Raw genomic sequence first — 20,484 nt, forward strand, 5'->3', positions numbered from 1 at the left:
CTTTATCTAATATAATTTTTATTGAAAGTAGAGTCTTGATTGAATAACAAGTATCATTAAAAGTAATAATGAAATATTTTATTTTTCTTTATATTTTCTTGAATATTCAAAATATGATCATAAGGAAATATTTTTTTTTATACTTAGTAAATAGATAAATACTCAACATTCCCATTTCCTTTTCCCTTCAATGAGTTTTGGTTTGCACTTTATGAATTGGCTAATAACTATTTATGAATAGTTTAGACAATTATTAACCAGTTTTGTATTTTCTGGTTATTTTAAAATCCTACATATTATAGGGTGACCCCCCAAAAAGGCTACCAATGGAATCATTAATAAAATTCACAATCCTTTCTGCAATCCAATCATATTCGGTACAAATGAACTTCAATCTATGCCTGACTTGTCCACCAAGTTTCAGTCATGAGTATCCAACAGTCTTTGTTTTATCTCCGTTCCATGATATGCTCCAAATGTACACCTCTGCGTTGCAAGCACACCTGGATACAACGTGCAAAACTGTCAATAACTCTGACACATTGCTCCCTTGGTATTGCACTGATTTTGGTTGTGATGGGCCTCTTCAATTCAGGAATTATCTGAGGACTGTTCTGATAGACATTATCTTTGAGGTCACCCCACAGATGAAAATTTGGGGTTAAGGTCCAGTGAATGTGAAGCCGATTCAGGATCACACCTCCTACTGAAGAGACGATCACCAAAGTGTCCCCGCAGCCCTTTCAACTAGTCATTTGAAGCATGAGGAGTTGCCCCATCCTGTTGAAACCACTGTTCAACTCTCATAACACCTCTTCGTCTGCCCAAAATATCTTAACGACCAGTAGGTAGCGCTCAGTATTGATCGTAACTGACCCTTCCATCTGGTCTTTAAGCCAATGTGGACCAATGATCTCAGGTTTTTATCTGTGGGGTTATCTCAAAGTAAAAGCTTACCAAGACAATCCCCAGACTATTCTTGAACTGAAGAGGGTTATCGCAACCAAAATCACTAAATAACTAAATAACTAACTAAATAAATAACTAACTAACTAGATAAATAACTATATAAATAAGTAACTAAATAAGTAACTAACTAAATAGATAAGGGAGTAACATGATAAGAGTTATTGACAATTTTGCATTTAGTATCCAGGTGTGCTTGCAACGCAGAGGTGCACATTTGGAGCATATCATAGAATGGAGATAAAGCAAAGACTGTTGGATATTCAAAACGGAAACTTGGTGGACAAGCCAGGCATAGACTAACTTTTATTTGTACCAAATTTGATTGGATTGTAGAAAGAGATGTAAATTTTATTAACGATTCCATGGGTGGCATTTTTGGGTGGTCACCCTTTACCCAATTTTGTAATCGTTAGTCTAGCAATCTTCCATAAGATTATTTTGTCCCATCATGCTAAGAAGACATGAACCATTTAGCTATGAGATTTCATTGAATTGTAAAAACATGGTTACATTATAACTAAGCAACTGTGCAATTATTGTATATAAGAACTTCAATATTAAAGAACATACCTGTTTACTTCCATGATTTGAGTCAACATATGTAAGAATGTCCTTTCAATGTTCCAGAACTTTCTGAAGATACCATCAGTGGAGTTGAACTTGTCCCTCCTGGAGTACGTGAAGATTTAAGAGCTATAGCATCATGGCTGGATAAACATGGCAATACTGACAGATTAACTGTCTATGCTAAGTTACGTTCAGATGCCCTTTCACAGAGTTTGCAGGTTAGCATTTCCTCTTTTAAACCTATATGATTATAAAAACTTAAAATTTACTTGTGTATTAATCTTGTCTTAGAAATTGAAAGATTAAATAAGCATATATTTATTCACAATATAATCCAATTTGCAGGCTTTAAGAGATCATCAACGAAGTAGTAGCATAGAAAGAGGCGGTAATCCTGGATCTATTAATTCTCCTGGTCCTCTACGAACTAGAGTTGCTAAAATGGATACATTGCCCAAAAGTCGAACAGAAAAAATATCAAACAGGTAAAGAATTTCCCTTTTAAAGTTTTCTTATTCTCTTAGGAAATAAGAGCCGTATCAGGATTTAGATTATTATCCAGTTGTTAAAGGTAAGCCACTAAAATTCTTACTGGAAAAACTGAGTTTAAAGAAAAGTATGGTATAGTTTTTGTGCAAATTTGTCAATCAAAATAAGCATACTTTTGCAATTTCAAATATGCAAGTACATGTCTTTTGTTTCACAGACATGATAGCCATCTTTCATGCATGTTCCATCTGGATTTACCATCATCATCATCATCTCTTCCTACGCCTATTAACGCAAAGGGCATCGGTTAGATTTTGCCAGTTGTCTCTATCTTGAGCTTTTAATTCAATACTTCTCCATTCATCCTCTCCTACTTCACTTTTCATAGTCCTCAGCCATATAGGACTGGGTCTTCCAACTCTTCTATGCCTTGTGTAGCCCAGCTGAACATTTGGTGAACTAATGTCTCTTGGGGAGTGCGAAGAGCATGCCAAAACCATCTCCATCTACCCCTCATCATGATCTCATCCACATATGGCACTTGAGTAATCTCTCTTATAGTTTTGTTTCTAATCCTGTCATGCCATTTAACTCTTGATATCCTTCTGAGGGCTTTTTTCTCAAATGTACTCAATCTATTGGAGATTGTTTCATTGTCATACCATGATTCATGTTTATATAGTAACACTGATCTCACTAAACTGATGAATAGTCTGATTTTTATATGCAATTTCAGATGATTTAATTTCCAAATTTTACTTGAACTAGGCATTGTCTGATTTGCTTTTTTTAAATTTTTCACTAGACTGTAATTTTAAAGACCCTGTATTGGAGATTGTAGTTCCTAAATATGTAAAGGATTCTACCTCATTAATCCTTTCTCCTTCCAATGATATTTCATCTTCCATTGCATACTCCGTTCTCATCATCTCTGCTTTTCTTCTATTTATCGTGAGCCCAACCTCATGTGATATTTCATGCATTCTGGTAAGTAAGTGTTGCAAATCTTGTGATGTTCTTCTAATAAGGACAGCATCATTGGCATATTCGGTATGCTAATTTTCTATATCACCAATCCAGTTCAATCCTTTTACACCAGCTCCAACTGTTTTACGCATTACAAAATCCATGAGGAGGATAATCAACATAGGTGACAACACAATCCTTTCGAGTACTCTGCTGTTCACTGGAAATTCATTTGATAAGACTCCATTAACATTAACTTTGCACTTGCTATGCTATCAAATTCACTTATTTGAGACAAATTCCATAATACCGCAGGACTCTCCACAAAATTTGCTGGTGCTCACTATCAAAGGCTTTTAAATAGACCACCAGTGCCATCAAAAGTGGATTTCTATATTCTATGCATTGCTGTACATCATGTCTCAAAATGAAAATTTCGTCAGTACAACTTTTACCTTTTCTAAATCCTGCTTGTTCATCTCACAGCTTTTCATCAATCTTTCTCTCTAGTCTCTTCAGAATAAGCCTACTACTGTATATGTTTTCATAACAACTAACGTAAGTGTTATGCCTCTGTAATTATTGCAGTCAGTTAGGTCTCCCTTTTTTTTTTTTTTTTACTATTTTCACCAACACTCCTAACTCCCATTCATCAGGTTTTGCCTCTGCATGCCACATTCTACAAAATTATCTTGAAGTATTCTGGGGGTCACTTCATTTTTAGCTAGTATTATCTCGGCAGTTATTCCATCGTATCCAAGGTCTTTCCATCTCTTGACTTTTATAATGATAGCTTCAACATCAAACATACTGAATTCATTCAGGGGCACATCAAGATCTTCATCAGCTTCAGGTATATCAATCAAATTATTCCCTTCGTATCTCCTCATAGCCTAACTAAAGTCTTCCATCCATCATCTTTTGTTTTTATAACAGGTCCATATCTCTTTTTGATGGGTATATTCTTCATCTTTTACCCAGTAGAGATTTTATTAATAGTTCTTTGAGTGATTTTTACACCATAGCCACTCCCTATATTCATAGCTTTGTCAGCCTCATCTGCTTTACTGTTTAAATCTTCTCTCCAGTCATTCCTGGCTTTTCTTTTAGACTTCACTATCAAAACTGGAATACTTAGCATGCTCTACCTTGTAATTTTCATTACTGCCTCGAAAACTTTCTGCAATCAATTTCTGTCTTTGTCTCCTTTTTACATTATCCCACGTATCATTTGATATCCATGGCATTCTCCTTTTAACTGTGTGTCCCAAGACTTTACTACCAACTGACTGATATATGTTCTTAATATCACACAATTATTCATTAATTGTGTGCTCTTTGTCTCAAAGTCTCTAAGATTGCAAATTGATTCCTACATTGAATTGCAAATGTTTCTCTGTACAGTACTCTTCTAGAAGTTTAGATGTATCAAACCTAGGTATTTTATCTACCTTTTTGTTGGATGCTAGTTGATCCCTACCTCCTTCAAGTGAATGTTGCTATAGGATCAAGATAGACTGCTTTCCTTTAGCCTTAATCGGGGGGTCATGATCAATCTGGAAAAGTCGAGTCTCATTTCTAAACAGAGGATAAAGTACCTGGGCATGCTAATTGACGCAGCAGTAGCAATAGTCTTTCTACTAAACCAGTTGTTCTCAACCTTTTTTGCCTGCAACCCCCCAAACAATATTGGTAGAGATGCTTGCCCCCACTTTCCCCCAAATTGCTTTTGAGATAACACACTCAGGACATACTGTAAGTACAGTATGCCTCAGATCATAACATAATACGTAACATCAAATATGATAAGCTAAATATCAAGAAATACAGTCACTGTGGAATAAACACATATATTGGTTTTAAATTTACTGAAATAGGTACAGTAATGCATCACAATACAAAATTAATTGGTTTCATAGTGGCTTTCGTACTGTGATTTTTTTTGCATTGTAAGTTGTCTTTGACATGTAAATAGCATAATTTGTTCCAAGCCGTAAAAAAACACAACATTAAATGTTTACAGTATAATAGGCTAAACTCCACTAAACTCAATGAAATAGGTTACTGTACAACCATTATAATTATTCAATAATAACCTAACCGTTAATAACCTGTAAAGTAAATGTATAACTAGAGGTGACAGTTCAACTATGTAACAAGAAATGAAAATACAGATACAAAAATGTGGAACCTTACCTTTGGAGTGAGGCAATGTCCGAGAGTGAAGTGGCGAGCAGTAGAGGAGTATGAAAAATGGCAGAAAACCTTAACAGGTGGCAGAAAACTTAAATACTTAACTATACAACACATTAATAAATTGCAGAAAACATAAACACTTAATTTTAGGAAACACACTAACAAATGGCACAAAATATCAATGCTCAACTTTACGATAAACTTAAAATTTAGTTTTTTTTTATTTTACCTTTTCTAATTTTTCTTTTACTTTACATTTTGTATTTTCTAAGTTAAATTTTTTCTTCATCACTGCCACTTTTTTTTTCATTGTTCACTTTTATCTTCATTTTGGTCTACTAGTACCAAAGGCCTCTATAAAAAAACTATCCAAGGAAGCTTGTTTCTGCCTGCTTCCTAAAAGGTTTCTGAATTGATTCAGGCAAGTGTCATTAATCTGGTCAAGAAGACAACCAGTGAAAACTTTTTCTGGATGTGTCTTTTCTATAAGAGCCACCATCATAAGATGGTGGAGCCAGCTAGACCCTCCTTAATTTCTGCCGTTGTCAATGGGTCATCATCCTCCTCCTCGCCGCTAGAGAACTGTTCCTGAACTTTGTTCAGTTTCATGGCTTCCAACTCCTTTAGGTCTTCCGTTGTAAACTCCTCTTGTTGCTACTTGATAAGCTCATTATTGTCGTCCTCATCGACTTCCAGACCCATGAACGTGCCTAGTGTAACAATCTCGGCAACCTCATTGAACATTGGCTTCAGCTTGGCCTACGTGGAAGCCCTCGAGATCTCATGCGGAGATGGCATCTGGCCACAGCGTCTTCCACACAAAATTCAAGGTGTGCCTCGAAACCTCCTATCAAGATGTATCGATGATTCAAAGGCATATCACAACATCGAAATGCTCCTTCCAAAATTCAAGAAGGGTAAGGTTTGTGCTGTCAGTGATTTAAAAACATCTTTTGAAGAGATATTCCGTGTAGATCGTCTTAAAAATCGATATCACTTGCTGGTCCGTTGGCTGGAGGAGAGGGGTGGTGTTAGGACGAAGATAGAGAACCTTACTCCGCTAGGATGTCTTCCTTGAGGCAAGGAGGGGGAGCAGGGGCATATTCCAATACCATCAGACATTTCAGCGGGAGGCGCTTGCTTTCCAAATATTTTTTCACAGTTGGGCTGAAACAAATGTTTACCCACTCGGTAAACACGCTCCTTGTTACCCGGGCTTTCGCCTTAGACTACCACATCACCGAAAGCTTCTCCCTAATTACTTTATGGGTCTTAAAGGCTCGAGGAATCTCAGAGTGATACACCAGAAGGGGATTCACCTTACAATCCAATCCCCACTGGCATTTGCATAGAATGCAAGGGTAAGCCTGTCCGTCATAGGCTTATGCCTGGGTAGCTTGTTTTCTTTCGCCTAGCAGTACCAACCAAACTTGGCTGAATCCCTCGTCAGAATAGGAGGAGCGAAGAGAGGAAAAGTCCCCTATTGTTCCTTTTTTTGATGTCGACTACAACCAAAAATTGGGAGACGTTCCCTTGTAAATAGATAGACTATCACTACAATACAGCTTAATTAGCTAAGGTAAGACAACATCACACATAAGTGATTGCTGTCTTCACCAAATTGCCTCACAACCCTTCAAGCTTTTCACCTAACACATAGCCTGTATCTACATTATGGTTCGGTATTTCGCGTACAGTACAGTACTGTACTATAAATACACTATTAGTAGTTCTTTTTCAATGAACGTATGAATATTTATTCAACGAAAATTGCAACAGAAAAAATAAGATGAAAATGTCTTAACTTAACGTTTACAAAGTTATATGCAGTAAAATATTGTGGCGCATGCTGAAGTCATTAAGGCATAATAGTAGCGTTAATTGAACGGGAAATGTACACTACGCATACAGTACATGTACTGTACAATAAAAATCCTTACGTAATACATACGTAAATTAACACTGGTAGGAAAAAATTATATAGTAATTATCTACAAGTGAGAACGTGTTTTGCGCGGAGCTTCGTTCAACACTCCCCCTGAGTCTTGTTTTAGCTTTTGTTTCTCGCTTGAACATCATTGAAGAGATATTAGTTAGTCATATAGAGAAACTCAAGTGAGAAGAAATGGTACCCTATGTCTGTCCTTAACTTTTTCTACCTCACACGTGAAACCACGGAGGGAAACCGGAAAAAAATGAATAGGATGTGATTGCAATAGATTCTATCACAGGAAATGTGTGTATATAATGACAGGCATCACTGGTGATGAGTGAACCTAGATTGGTTATGCCCACACTGCATAGGTGAAGCCAGACAAGGCAATTTATATACAGTATCTCAAAATTAACGGAAGATGTGAATATAAAAGAAGAGGCCCTGAGCGAATAAGACGTGAGAATCACTGAACTGGAATACAAAGTTGCAGACCTTAGCGCACATGCAGCAAATTCCACCCAGACTACTGACCTCACTGAGAAAGTTGATCATCCCGCTATGAATATGGAATCAATTACGGCAACACTTCAATCATTGATAAACCCAAAATCGGAGAAAACGACATATGCTGACAAAGTTAAGGAAAAAAATCTGTTGGTCATTAAATTAACAAATACAGCAACTAAAATTACCGAAAGAAAACACGAGGTTGAACTGGCACTTAAAGACATTCCTATACTTAACACGAGGTCAACTTCGAATGGAAATGTTGTTGTAAACTTTGCAAACAAAATGATTAGAGGAGAGGTTGCTAACAAAATTCAGACATTGGTTGCCGACAGTGAAACGAGAAAAATTGGAAAACTAAAACCAAAAATAACGATATGCAATGTGCCTGGACCAAATCCAAAATATAGAATAGGAGATAAGTGTAGTCCTGAAGAAAAATACTTTAGGTGGGACTACCCACTATGTGCTGAAATGTGATCCTTAAGTTCAGAGGGATATTCATGATAATGGGGACAACGCTTCATTACGATGGGATACTTATAGCATACGGTGATAGGTACCACGTGATCACCTGCTACCATTGTCAGAGGTATGGACATCTTGGAAAAGATTCCAAGTCTAAGAATGATGATAAAGTCTGCGGGAAATGTTCAGGAAAACATTCCACCAAGTAGTGTAATTCGCAAGTGTCAAAGTGTATGAACTGCACAAAGTTACACAAACAAAGTGACCATATTGTAAATTCTAGAGACAGCAAAACTTATGACATGGAATTGAAAAGACTTGCAGAAAATACTGATCATGGTTACTAAGGACGTCATAAACTGTGGCTATGTAAATATATAATCTGTAGGTAATAAAACTATTCAAATTCGAGAATTGATAAACAAGAAATTTGTTCCATAACCGAAATACAAACCACGCTATTTACATTGGGTTTACTTTCGGCGTAGCTGAAAATGACGAGTCAATAGATTTTTAACGAGGGTTAACTACCCCCGCGCTAGTTAGCAAGGGGGTAGGGAAAGGGGTAGCTTGCTACCCCTCCCCCCCACACACCGGTGAATTGTCTCACTTCACTTTTGGCTCGGACGATGTGCAGACGTGTCAGTCTTTCGTCCTCGCTTTTGACAGCCTTAATCTGTTTTTTCTTTTTCTCAGACTTTGTGTGTTTGGAAGTTGGCCTCGCCCTTCATCGCTATTATGCGCAAATGCCCTGGTCTCTCTGGCCGCCCCTGTGGTACCTTCATGTCGGCGGTCGAAACGGATCCTCACACCCTTTGCCCCTAGTGTCGAGGTCAACGGTGTGCTAGAGACTTAACGTGTAGTGAGTGCAGGGAGTGGTCTATCTCCCAGTGGGAGAGGTTTGCGTAAGAAGAAGTCCAAGAGAGACCTTTCTCCTTCAAGGGTTGCCTTGAAAGAGGAAGGCTCCAAGGACTCTTCTTCCGCCGCCCAAACCTCCTCCGAAGCGCCCACTCGGCCGGCCTCTCGTGAGAGACCGCCGAGTGGTAGCGTAGGCCATTGCTCTATTTCCCGATCTCGGGGTGCGGGAGAGGGTGTTGTCTCCCATAGCGGGGCGGCTCCCCCTCCTCCTCCGGGGGAGGATTTTGATTCTAATTGTGATGACCATGCTGTGTCTAATGATGATCTCTTTCAGCTCTGGGCTTCCTTGGGGCTGAAGGGTTTGCCCTCCAAGGAAGTTCTGTTTGACCTTATCCAGTTGGGGGCTGCTGACAAACAATCGCCGGTGATAGCAGAGGTAGACCCTCTGTCTATTGTCGACGTGGTTGTGGCAGAGGCTTCCGACGGGTCTGGTCAAACCTCAGCTGCTGCTGCTGTTGCTGTTGCGGACGTTGCTGAAGGCTCTGCTCCCCCCTCCGAACATCCTTCGAAGGGGAAGTTGAGTCCCACGGTCTCTCCTGCGGGTGCGCCTCCTCCTCGGGGGAGCGCACTGATAGAGACTCCTCTTCGGAGGACTGACGATGTGGATGACCTCGAGGCCGCCTTCGCCGTAAGGCTCGTCGTCCTCTTCGCCGCAGGGGCCTCCCGTCTCCCTATAAGGGAGTTAAGAGGCGCCTCTTCGAGTCTTCTCCGCCGCCTTCCTCTGCAGAGGATTCTCCTCGTCGGGAGCAGACCGTAGCAGCCACGTCCTTGGACCTCTACGCAGATCGCTCGCGATCTCCTACGCCTACCAGACCTTCCACTTCCGGCGCAGATGTGCAGCAGGCGCCTTCTAACCTCGTCAACCGATGGGCACCGGTCCCTTTGGGGCAAAGGGATGTCTCCCACGGTATGGGTACTTCCCTTGCGCGTCAGGGTTGCCCTGCGCGCTCAACTGCGCGTTTGCGCGCAGTAACGCACAAGCGCTCTCCTGAGTTGCAGCCACCAGACTCGCTGCGCCACCGCTCTCCTGCTCGTCAACGCTCGCCTGCTCGCCAGCGCTCTCCTGATCGTCAGCTCTCTCCTGCTTGCCAGCGCTCCCCTGTTAAAAAGAACTAATGTAACAAGCTTTGAATGTATAGAAATAAACTTTGCGCAATAAAACAGGAAAATATCCTTTGTAACAGTCTACAAACCACCGAGAACAAACGCTAGTATCTTTTTTGAATAATTCAGTGCATTCGTTGAGATGATTATCATGGAGAAAAATGAATTAGCTATTTGTGGAGACTTCAATTTTTGGATGGATGACGCATCAAATCCTGACGCTTTGGCATTTAGGGAATTTTTAGAATCATATCGACTAATGAATAATGTTGACTATACAACTACTTTACAAATTGTGTCCACATGAGAATAGTTTCAGATGGTTTCAAACTATTGGAACCTAGATATATATCTCTTTTAGGCTCCAGAGCCTTTAAATATGCGGCCCCAAGACTATACAATAACCTCCCACAAGACATCTGAATGATTGAAAACATTAAGGCTTTCAAGAGGAAACTGAAGACTTTCTTATTCCCTGAGATGTATGACAGTGATGATTCAACAGTAAATGAGCAATACGTGATATGAAACGTTGAATACTCTGAACGAACAAGATATAACGACAGTGGAGGTCCTGTAGAGAGTGGGGTTCCCCTGCTGTATGGGATCGGAAAAGCAGCCGTCAAAAGAAAAAGAAAAGAAATACTAATGTATCTCTCTCTCTCTCTCTCTCTCTCTCTCTCTCTCTCTCTCTCTCTCTCTCTCTCTCTCTCTCTCTCTCTGTATATTATTATTATTATTATTATTATTATTGTTATTATCATCATTATTGTTATTATCATCATTATTATTACTGTACTAGCTAAGCTACTACCCTAGTTAGAAAAACATGATGCTATAAACCCAAAGGCTCTAACAGGGAAAAATAGCCCTGTGAGAAAAGGAAATAAGGAAATAGATAAAATACAAGAGAAATAATGAACAATTAAAATACAATGCAGTATTTTAAGAACATTAACAACATTAAAACAGATCTTTCATATATAAACTAAAAATTTCAAAAAAATGATGAAGAGATTTACGATAGAATACATGTAGTGTGCCCTAGTGAACCCTCAAGCCAGCGAACTCTAACCCAAGACAGTTGAAGACCATGGCATGGAGGCTATGATACTACCCAAGAGAACAATGGTTTGATTTGGGAATATCCTCCTAGAGGAGTTGTTTACCATAGCTAAAGAGTCTCTTCTACCCTTACCAAGAGGAAAGTAGCTGCTGAACAATTACAATGCTTCACAATAGTTAACTCCTGGAGTGAAAAAGAATTGTTGGGTAACCTTATTGTTGTCATGTGAATGAGGACAGAGGAGATTGTGGAAAGACTAGGCAAGATTATTTGGTGTATGTGTAGGCAAAGAAAAAATGATCCGTAACACGAGAGAAGGATCCATTACAGTACAGTACCTTTAAAAATGAATATATTTGAGTATTTGTGGACGTGTGGAATGCATTGAGTGACTTTACTTAATTCCTTAAGGGAAAAACTGGTTTAGTTTATGAGCATTTTGGGATGTATATATCATCATCTCCTCCTATGCCTATTGATGCAAAGGGCTTTGGTTAGATTTTGCCAGTCATCTCTATATTGAGCTTTTAGATCAATACTTCTCTATTCATCATCAACTTCATGCTTCATAGTCCTCAGCCATGTACTTTGTGGATCCCAGTTAGATGTTTGCTGAAATAATCTCTCTTGGGGAGTGTGAAGAGCATGCCCAAACCATCTCCATTTACTCCTCACTATGATCTCATCCACATATGCACACAAGTAATCTCTTATAGTTTCATTTGTAATTCTGTCCTGCTATTCAACGCCCAATATTCTTCTGAGGGCTTGTTATCAAATCTAGTAATTCTGTTGGATATTGTTTCATTGCCTTACCATGACTCATGTCCATACATTAACACTGTTCTCACCAAACTGATATTTTGCTTGATTTTAATATATAATTTCAGGTGATTTTATTTCAAAATTTTACTTAATCTAGCCATCGTCGGATTTCCTTTTTTCAATCTTTCATTAAACTTCAATTCTAAAGACCCTGTATTATAGATCATAGTTCCTAAATATTTAAATGATTCTACCTCATTCATTTTTCCTCCTTCATCATTTCTGTCTTTCTTCTATTCATCTTGAGCCCAACTTAATGTTATATTTCATGAATTCTGTTAAGCAAGCATTGCAAATCCTTTGTTGTTCTGTTAATAAGGACAGCGTCATCAGCATACTCAAGGTCAGCTAATTTCTTATCACCAATCCAGTCCAATCCTTCTTCACCATCCTTAACTGTTCTATGCATTACAAAATCCATGAGGACGATAAACAACATAGGTGACAACACATTCTTTTGGAGTACTCCACTGTTCATTGGAAATTCATTTGTTAAGACTCCATTAACATTAACTTTGCATTTGCTATAGTCATGAACAGGCTTAATCAAATTTACATGTTTAGGAGGCACTCCATAATAACACGGGACTCTCCACAAAATTTCCGGTGCACATTATCAAAGGCATTTTCATAGTCCACAAATTCTATCAAAAGTGGATTTTTGTATTCTGCGCAATGGTGTACAACATGTCTCAAAATGAAAATTTCGTCAGTACAACTTTTACCTTTTCTAAGTTCTGCTTGTTCATCTCTCTCTCTCTCTCTCTCTCTCTCTCTCTCTCTCTCTCTCTCTCTCTCTTTTTTTTCATGGTCACATCAAGGTCTTCCTCAGTTTCAGATATATCAATCAAATAATTCCCTTCATATCTCCTATTCATGACCTTACTAAAGTGTTCCATCCAATGTTACCTTTCTTCATCTTCTGTTGTTATAACAGATCCCTCTCTCATTTTGATGGGTGTATGTTTCTTCTTTGCCCCTGTAGAGATTTCGTTAACAATTCTATGAGTAATTCTTACACCATAACCACTCCCAGAATTTATAGGTAGTAGGTTTGCCAAGGCATCAGTTATCCATTGAGATACTACCACTGGAGACTTATTGGTTCCTTTGACTGGCCAGACAATACTACATTTGATCCCTTTCTCTGGTTACGTCTCAATTTTCCATTGCCTACAAATGCACCGAATAGTCGTGCCTATTCCTTCCACATTCTTCTCTGTCCTCATACAATACACCTGACAACACTGAGATTACCAGACAATTCTTCTTTGCTCAAGGAGTTTGCTCAAGGAGTTAACTACTGCAATGTAATTATTCAGTGGCTATTTTTCCCCTTGGTAAGAGTAGAAGAGACTTAAGCTATGGTAAGCTGAATGGTCTTCCTTTTATTATTATTAGTAGTAGCAGTAGTAGTGGTGATACTAGTTGTTGTAGTAGTAGTAATAGTAGTAGTAGTACTAGTATCGGTAATAGTGGTAGTTGCTGTTGATGAGTATGTTGTTAATGATGTGACGCAATGACATATGTGTGTGATATTGAGATTATTCCATTCTCTCTCTCTCTCTCTCTCTCTCTCTCTCTCTCTCTCTCTCTCTCTATAGCAAAATTGCTAATTACAAATTTCATAAGGAGTTAGGTAATTGTTAATTAATAATTTGAAAATCCCTACATATTTCATAATAAATATTACCTAAAATCCATGCTCTTTATTTTACTTTTACTGACATAAAATTATATTTCTCATTTTGTTATGATTATCAACTTCAAAAAATAATAGTTAATTACTAAGTTGGAAATCATTAAAAATTTTGTACTAAATATTACCTAACCACCACAGTGCCCTTAATTTTAATTTTACTGATATAAAATTATGTTTTTCATTTTGTTATAATTATCAACTGCCAAAAAATAATAGTTTATTACTAAATTGAAAATCACTACAAATTTTGTACAAAATATTGCCGAAAGAGTGCCCTTAATTTCACTTTAACTATTATTAAACTGTTTTTTTATTTTTTATACCTGGTAATTATCAACTGCAAAAAATAATGGTTAATTATTAAGTTGAAAATCATTACAAATTTTGTACTAAATATTACCCAGACAGTGCCCTTAATTTTAATTTTACTGATATAAAATTGTTTATCATTTTGTTTTATTATCAACTGAAAAAAATGACATGCATTTTAGTTTTGTAAAATCAGTAAAATTTATAATTGAATGTAATCAAAATTTGTTTTCATTTCCATCAACATTTCAGTAAGTAGTAATAAAAGATCATGCTATAAGCATATACATAATATTATATGGTGCTATACTAAAGTTGTACATATATTTTACAGACAATTAAGGACTGATTTATGAATGAGCCTCCTTAAGTAATGCACTCTGACTATAACCATCAGCATTTATGAAGAACTCTTTATATTATACTGTACATTGTGAGCTTCTTTCATTAATATTATTCTATATAATTGATTATTAAATGACAAACTGTCACTCCAACTGAAAAGTTAACAGACAACAAAACCTGAGGTGAACAGATAGGTAAGAAAAAATTATAAAGAGAAAGACAGTGAAGTGCACATGAGTGTATTCTCATCATCTTATGCAGATAACTCGAGTAAACAGGTAATGGAATACCATAGCACAGTGGCTGTGGCACTATCCTATACTTAAAAACAATGGTTATATGGTTAAAAGCCAGAGCAGCATTAACAAAAATGTTTCATAAAGGCAGTTCATAAAAAGATAGATATCCCGGAATTAGATGAAATTTTATCCTGGAATCCCGAGACAAAGATATCCTATTTTAATGTTACTGTTCGTTAAATATTTTATTTTAGTTGTTGATTACTTTTCTTGAATTTTATTTCTTTATTTCCTTTCCTCACCGGTTCTTTTCCTTGTTGGAGCCCTTAGGCTTACAGCATCCTGCTTTTTCAACTAGGGTTGTAGCTTGCTTAGTAATAATGATAATAATGAGGATAATAATAATAATCTGCTTTCCTTTCCAGTCATTTGTGGCCTTTCTTTTGACCTCACTATCATTACTTCCTTGAAAACTTTCAACAAATCAAATTCTGACTTTGTCTTCTTTTTATAGTATCCCAAGTATAATTTGATGATATCCATGGCTTTCTCTTTATAACTGCATGTCCCAAAACTTCACTACCCACTAACTGATATGTTCTCTTAATATCACACCAAGGTTCGTTAAATGTCTGCTCTTCATCTCTTAAAGTCTCTAAGACTGCAAATCGATTCCTGCATTCAATTGCAAATGTTTCTCTATGCTCTTCTTCTAGAAGCTTAGTTGTATTAAACCTAGGTATTCTATCTACATTTCTGTTGGGTGCTTTGTCTTAATTGCAGTGTGGCAATGAGGAACTGGTGATCACTACCAATATCTACACCTTTATAGCTTCTAACATTTCTCAGTCCTCCTCCTCTCTTTATTAATGGCTATGTGATCTATTTGATTTTTGTAATTGCCACATGGTGAAGTCCATATATATTTGTGAATGTCTTTGTTCTGGAAAAAAAATATCTTCAATAACAAGATTGTTTGGTGAAAAAAAATTATAAAATGTGCCCCATTTTCATTTGCAACTTTGCCAAGATCCTCAACACCCATCACATTCTCTATACCTTGATTATTTCGTCCAACTTAAGTATTGAGCTCACCAATAACAATTTTCATATGTCTCTGTGTGATCTCATCTCTTACACTCTGGGGTTCTTCATAGTATTCATCTTTCCTTTCTTCAGGGGAATCATTTGTTGGTGCATAGCAAACTATAACACTCATATTGCATTGATTTGATTTTAACTTTGCTAGTAAAAATCTACTATATTTACAGCTCTCCACTCTGTTAATGCCCTTTCAGCTCTAGATGTCATCATCATTCCTATCCCTTCTTGTATACAGTACAGTACTGAAGTATTATTGCACTGTACATTACATAAATTAAGAAGACAAATGCCCTCTCTAGGAGTTAATCAAAATTATCCATAGGTAGACAAAATATTCAAGGGATGATATTACCTTTTATTTGAATTTTGTAGAGGAATTGGCTAATTATTGTTCACAAAGTACAAAACTGGATATTGTACTGGAATATTCATAACCAAGCTGAAATATTGTGTGCTCTTCTTTTTTGTTTGCTTCCTCTGTTTGTGTAGTCAGAAATTTATCATCTTTATATCAAATTCATGAATATAATTTGATACTCTTACCACATTCGTACAAGATTTCATATTTTTGGCTAGAATATGAAGTGTTTTTACTTTTTAAATACATAATATTTCTTTCATTAAAATTTATTGTAGAATTGACCTTCAATTTGTCTTATGTTTTTTCTACTCTTCCTTTCAGGGCTAATCGTATGTTGAAGAAAGCAATGGCAGGACAACTTGCATCTCGCAGACAAGGTTCTCCTGGACATGCATCGTACTCCCTGCATGGCACCCTCTCACCTCAGCATGGTAGAGTAGTTGATTTGCATTGCTAGTCATAAAATGTATACTATATGTATTATCACATGTGAATGCAAGCACATTGGCTAAGACAATTTTGCTTAGGCTAGCATGTGACATTCCCTTATATCCATTTGTTTGTTCAGTTGTGCACCATTTCTAGGAATTTTATTTTTAGCATAAGTAAGTCCTCAGGTTACGACAGTATCGACTTACCATGAATCGTGGATATGACACATCTCCCATTGATTATTAAAAATAATTTCCAATTTCCAATGATTGAACTGTTATTAAGAACAGTGCAGACTATTTCGTGTATTATTATTATTATTATTATTATTATTATTATTATTATTATTATTATTACTTACTAAACTACAACCCTTGTTGGAAAAGCAGGATGCTATAAGCCCAAGGGCTCCAACAGGGAAAATAGCTCCGTGAGGAATGGAAATGAATAAACTACAGGAGATGTAATGAATATAAAATATTTTAAGAACATTGACAACATTAAAACATCTTTCATATATAGACTATAAAAAAATTAAAAAAAGCATGAGGAATAGAAATAAGAGAAAAATGTGCCTAGTGTACCATCAAGCAATAGAACTCCACTCCAAGACAGCAGAAGACCAAGGTACAGAGGCTATGGTACTATCCAGGACAAGAACATTGGTTTAATTTTGGAGTGTTTCTCCTAGAAGAGCTTTCTACCCTTACCAAAAGGAAAGTAGCCACTGAACAATTAGGGCCTAAGCACACTGGCGACTTTGTAGAGCCACAAGTGGCTGTGTTTTGTCGTGGGGATATTTTCTCCCATAGGTTCCCACTGTTTTCAAGCTTTGCCGATCACACTTGTGTCTGTGGCTCGCGACTGACCAGCTGTCGCTCGTCCCCGCCACAAACAGCGCATTTTGTGGCGGTGTTTTGTGGCTGGCTGAGAGCACACTAGCGACCTCTGGCGACCACATGTGGCTGCTAATCAGATGTAGTGATATCAGTGTGGCGACCACATGTGGCCGGGTATTCAAAACATAACCACGTGTGGTCACAACTTGTGGCTCTAAAAAGTGGCTAGTGTGCTCTGGCCCGCCACTTTGCGCGGCCACTTGTGGTGCCACAGAGTGGCTAGTGTGCTCGGGGCCTTATAGTGCAGTAGCTAACCTCTTGAGGGAAGAAGAATTGTTTGGTAATCTCAAGTGTTGTCAAGTGTATTAGGACAGAGAACATGGAAAGAATAGGCCAGACTATTCGGTGTATGTGTAGGCAAAGAAAAAATGAGCCGTAACCAGAGATATGGATCTAATGTAGTACTGTATGGACAGTGAAAGGAGCCATTCACTCACAATGGGTGGTTGGTGACCCACTAACCTACTACCTACTATTTTCCTTTTTGTTTTTCTGGTAAATTTTCCCCAGAACTTTTTCTTGTCATCATGGCACTCAAGTGTAAGGCAGACAAAGGTGGCACTGCATCAAAGAAAAGGGCAGTCATCTCCATGGAAGTGAAATTAGACATTGTGACATGTGCAGAAAAGGGAGAAAGGCTGGCAAACACTGGCTGACTACTCTAAGCTGTTTGATTGCCAAACAATTATCAAGGATGAAAATTGAGCATATGAAGAGATGTGCTATTATAATATTGATGGTGACTAAGAATTAGTGCAGTGGTCTCATTATTGAGATTGAGAGATTTTTAGTTCTTTGTTTGGCAGACCAGAGTCAGTGGCTTATCCCAGTGAGCCTTGTGGTAATTTAGCAGAGGGCGATCAAATTATTTGAGACATTGAAAAGGGGGAAGTTAGTGAAAGTGAATGAATTGATGGCCAGTAGGGGACGGTTCATGTGATTTAAGGAGATGTCAAGTATCATGACATTAAAGCTTAAGGGAAGCTGCTGTTGGTGATGAGAAAGCAGCAGCTGTATAATCTAATAGGTTGGCTGAGATAATTAAGGATGGCCGTTACCTTGTTGAACAGTTTTTAAATGTAGTTTAAACATTTGTATTTGGAAGTGTATACCAAATCATACCTACATTGCCAAGGAGAAGGTACTACCAGCCAATAAATCTAACGAGGAGAGATTGACTGTATCTTAGGTTAATGCTAAAGGCCATAAGGAAGTGAAGCCCATGCTGGTGTATCAGGCTGAAGAGCACTATAGGGCATTTGCAAAGGTTGTCTGGAAATCCTCTGAGAAGGTTTGGGTGACAATTCAGCTATTCAACGACTGGTTTACCAACATATTTGTGCCAGAAGTGAACCTGAATTGTTATTCCAAAAGTTTGTCCTTCAGAGTGTTGCTAATCTGGACTCTGCCTTTGGTCAACCTGCCTGCTTTGATAACTTTAATTCACATATCAAGGTGGTTTAGCTTACACCCTTTTACAGCCCATGGAACAAGGTGTAATTTTCTTGCATACCAGAATGCATGAAATATATGAGGTTGAGGTTGGTCTCAAGATAAATAGAAGATAGATAACGAGAATGGAATATGCAATAGAAGATGAAATATCATTGAAAGGAGAAAAGATTAATGAGGTAGAATCATTTAGATATTTAGGGACTGTGACAGCGTGTTTAGAATTGGAGTTTAATGAAAGATTGAAAAAAGAAAATCAGACAATGGCTATGTTAAGTTAAAATTTGGAAATCAAATTGCCTGAACTTAGTGTACATATAAAAATCAAGCTTATATATCAGTTTAGTGAGATCGGTGTTACTGTATGGACATGAGTCGTGGTATGGCAATGTTCATAAGATTTTGTAGATTTGAGAACAAAGCCCTCAGAAGAATATTGGGTGTTGAATGGCAGGACTGGATTAGAAATGAAACTATTATAGAGATTACTTAAGTACCATATGTGGATGAGATCTTGGTGAGGGGTAGATGGAGATGGTTAGGCATGCTCTTTGCACTCCCCAAAAGAAATCAGTCCACTAAACTTTCAACTGGGCTCCACAAGGCACTATAAGAGTTGGAAGAGCCAGGCCTACATGGCTGAGGGATATGAAGTGAAAAGTAGATGATAAATGGAGAAGTATTGGTTTAAAATCTTGATAAAGACTAACCGAGGCCCTTTGCTTCAATAGGCATAAGAGGAGAGTATGATGATGATGGAAATATTTTAAAATCAGTGATAACATTAAAATAGATCTATCATATATAAATTTTGAAGACTTTTGTCAATGTGTTTGACATAAAAATATTCACTGCAAATTTGAACTTCTGAAGTTCCACTGATACAACGGCCCGATAAGGAAGATCATTGCACAATCTGGTTACAGCAGGAATAAAACTTCTAGAATACTATGACTAGAACTAGAACCTTATGACTGCTAGAATTAACTGCATAACTATTGTTACATACAGGATGGTACAATATGGAGATAGCTTAATGCAAAGGATGGTCAGAATTATGACAAATCTTATGTATCATACATAAACAAGTAACTGAACAATGGTGCCAGAGGTTAATATCTAGATCAGGAATAGAAATTTAATATACCACAAGTTCTTGTGTAACAAATTAAGATGAGATTCCACAGCTGAAGACCTGACAGGAGAACAATACTTGAAACAAGGTGTAAAATGAAAGAATTAAGACACTTCTTCAAAATAGTAGGATCACTGAAAATCTTAAAAGACTTTCTCAATAAGCCAAATTTTTATGCAATCGAAGAAGAAAAAGGCCAAATATGTTTCTCAAAAGTAAATTTGAAATCAAGAATCTCTCCTAAAATTTTAAAGGATTGACATATAGTTCAAGAAACATCAGTGCTGAGATCTGGATGTCGAGGAGCCACTGTCCTTGACATACTTGCAATCATACTTTGCGTTTTATTAGGGTTCAACTTCATGCTCCATAAATTGCACCATGCACAATTTTCTGCTAGGTAAAGTGATTCAGGAGATGGAATTGAGGCAAAGAGAGCAGTATCATCTATATATGTAACAAGCTTCATTTCTAGGCCAAACGACATATCATGTG

At 37.4% G+C, this 20,484-nt stretch overlaps 1 protein-coding gene across 2 annotated transcripts in view; it reads left to right on the forward strand.

Moving 5' to 3' along the window:
• Exo70 (exocyst complex component 7) overlaps window positions 1-20,484 on the forward strand; it is a 394,184-nt gene that overhangs the window by 178,999 nt on the left and 194,701 nt on the right. Inside the window, exons 5-7 of one of the 2 annotated variants that reach the window (XM_068378599.1) lie at window positions 1,597-1,754; window positions 1,882-2,021; window positions 16,393-16,448. In XM_068378599.1, coding sequence (XP_068234700.1) covers window positions 1,597-1,754; window positions 1,882-2,021; window positions 16,393-16,448 — 354 coding nt within the window. Of the gene's footprint in view, window positions 1-1,596; window positions 1,755-1,881; window positions 2,022-16,392; window positions 16,503-20,484 lie in introns of both variants that reach the window. The other variant, XM_068378598.1, reaches the window with a different exon arrangement.

This window comes from Palaemon carinicauda, chromosome 8 (assembly GCF_036898095.1).
Source record: "Palaemon carinicauda isolate YSFRI2023 chromosome 8, ASM3689809v2, whole genome shotgun sequence".
NCBI lineage: Eukaryota > Metazoa > Arthropoda > Malacostraca > Decapoda > Palaemonidae > Palaemon > Palaemon carinicauda.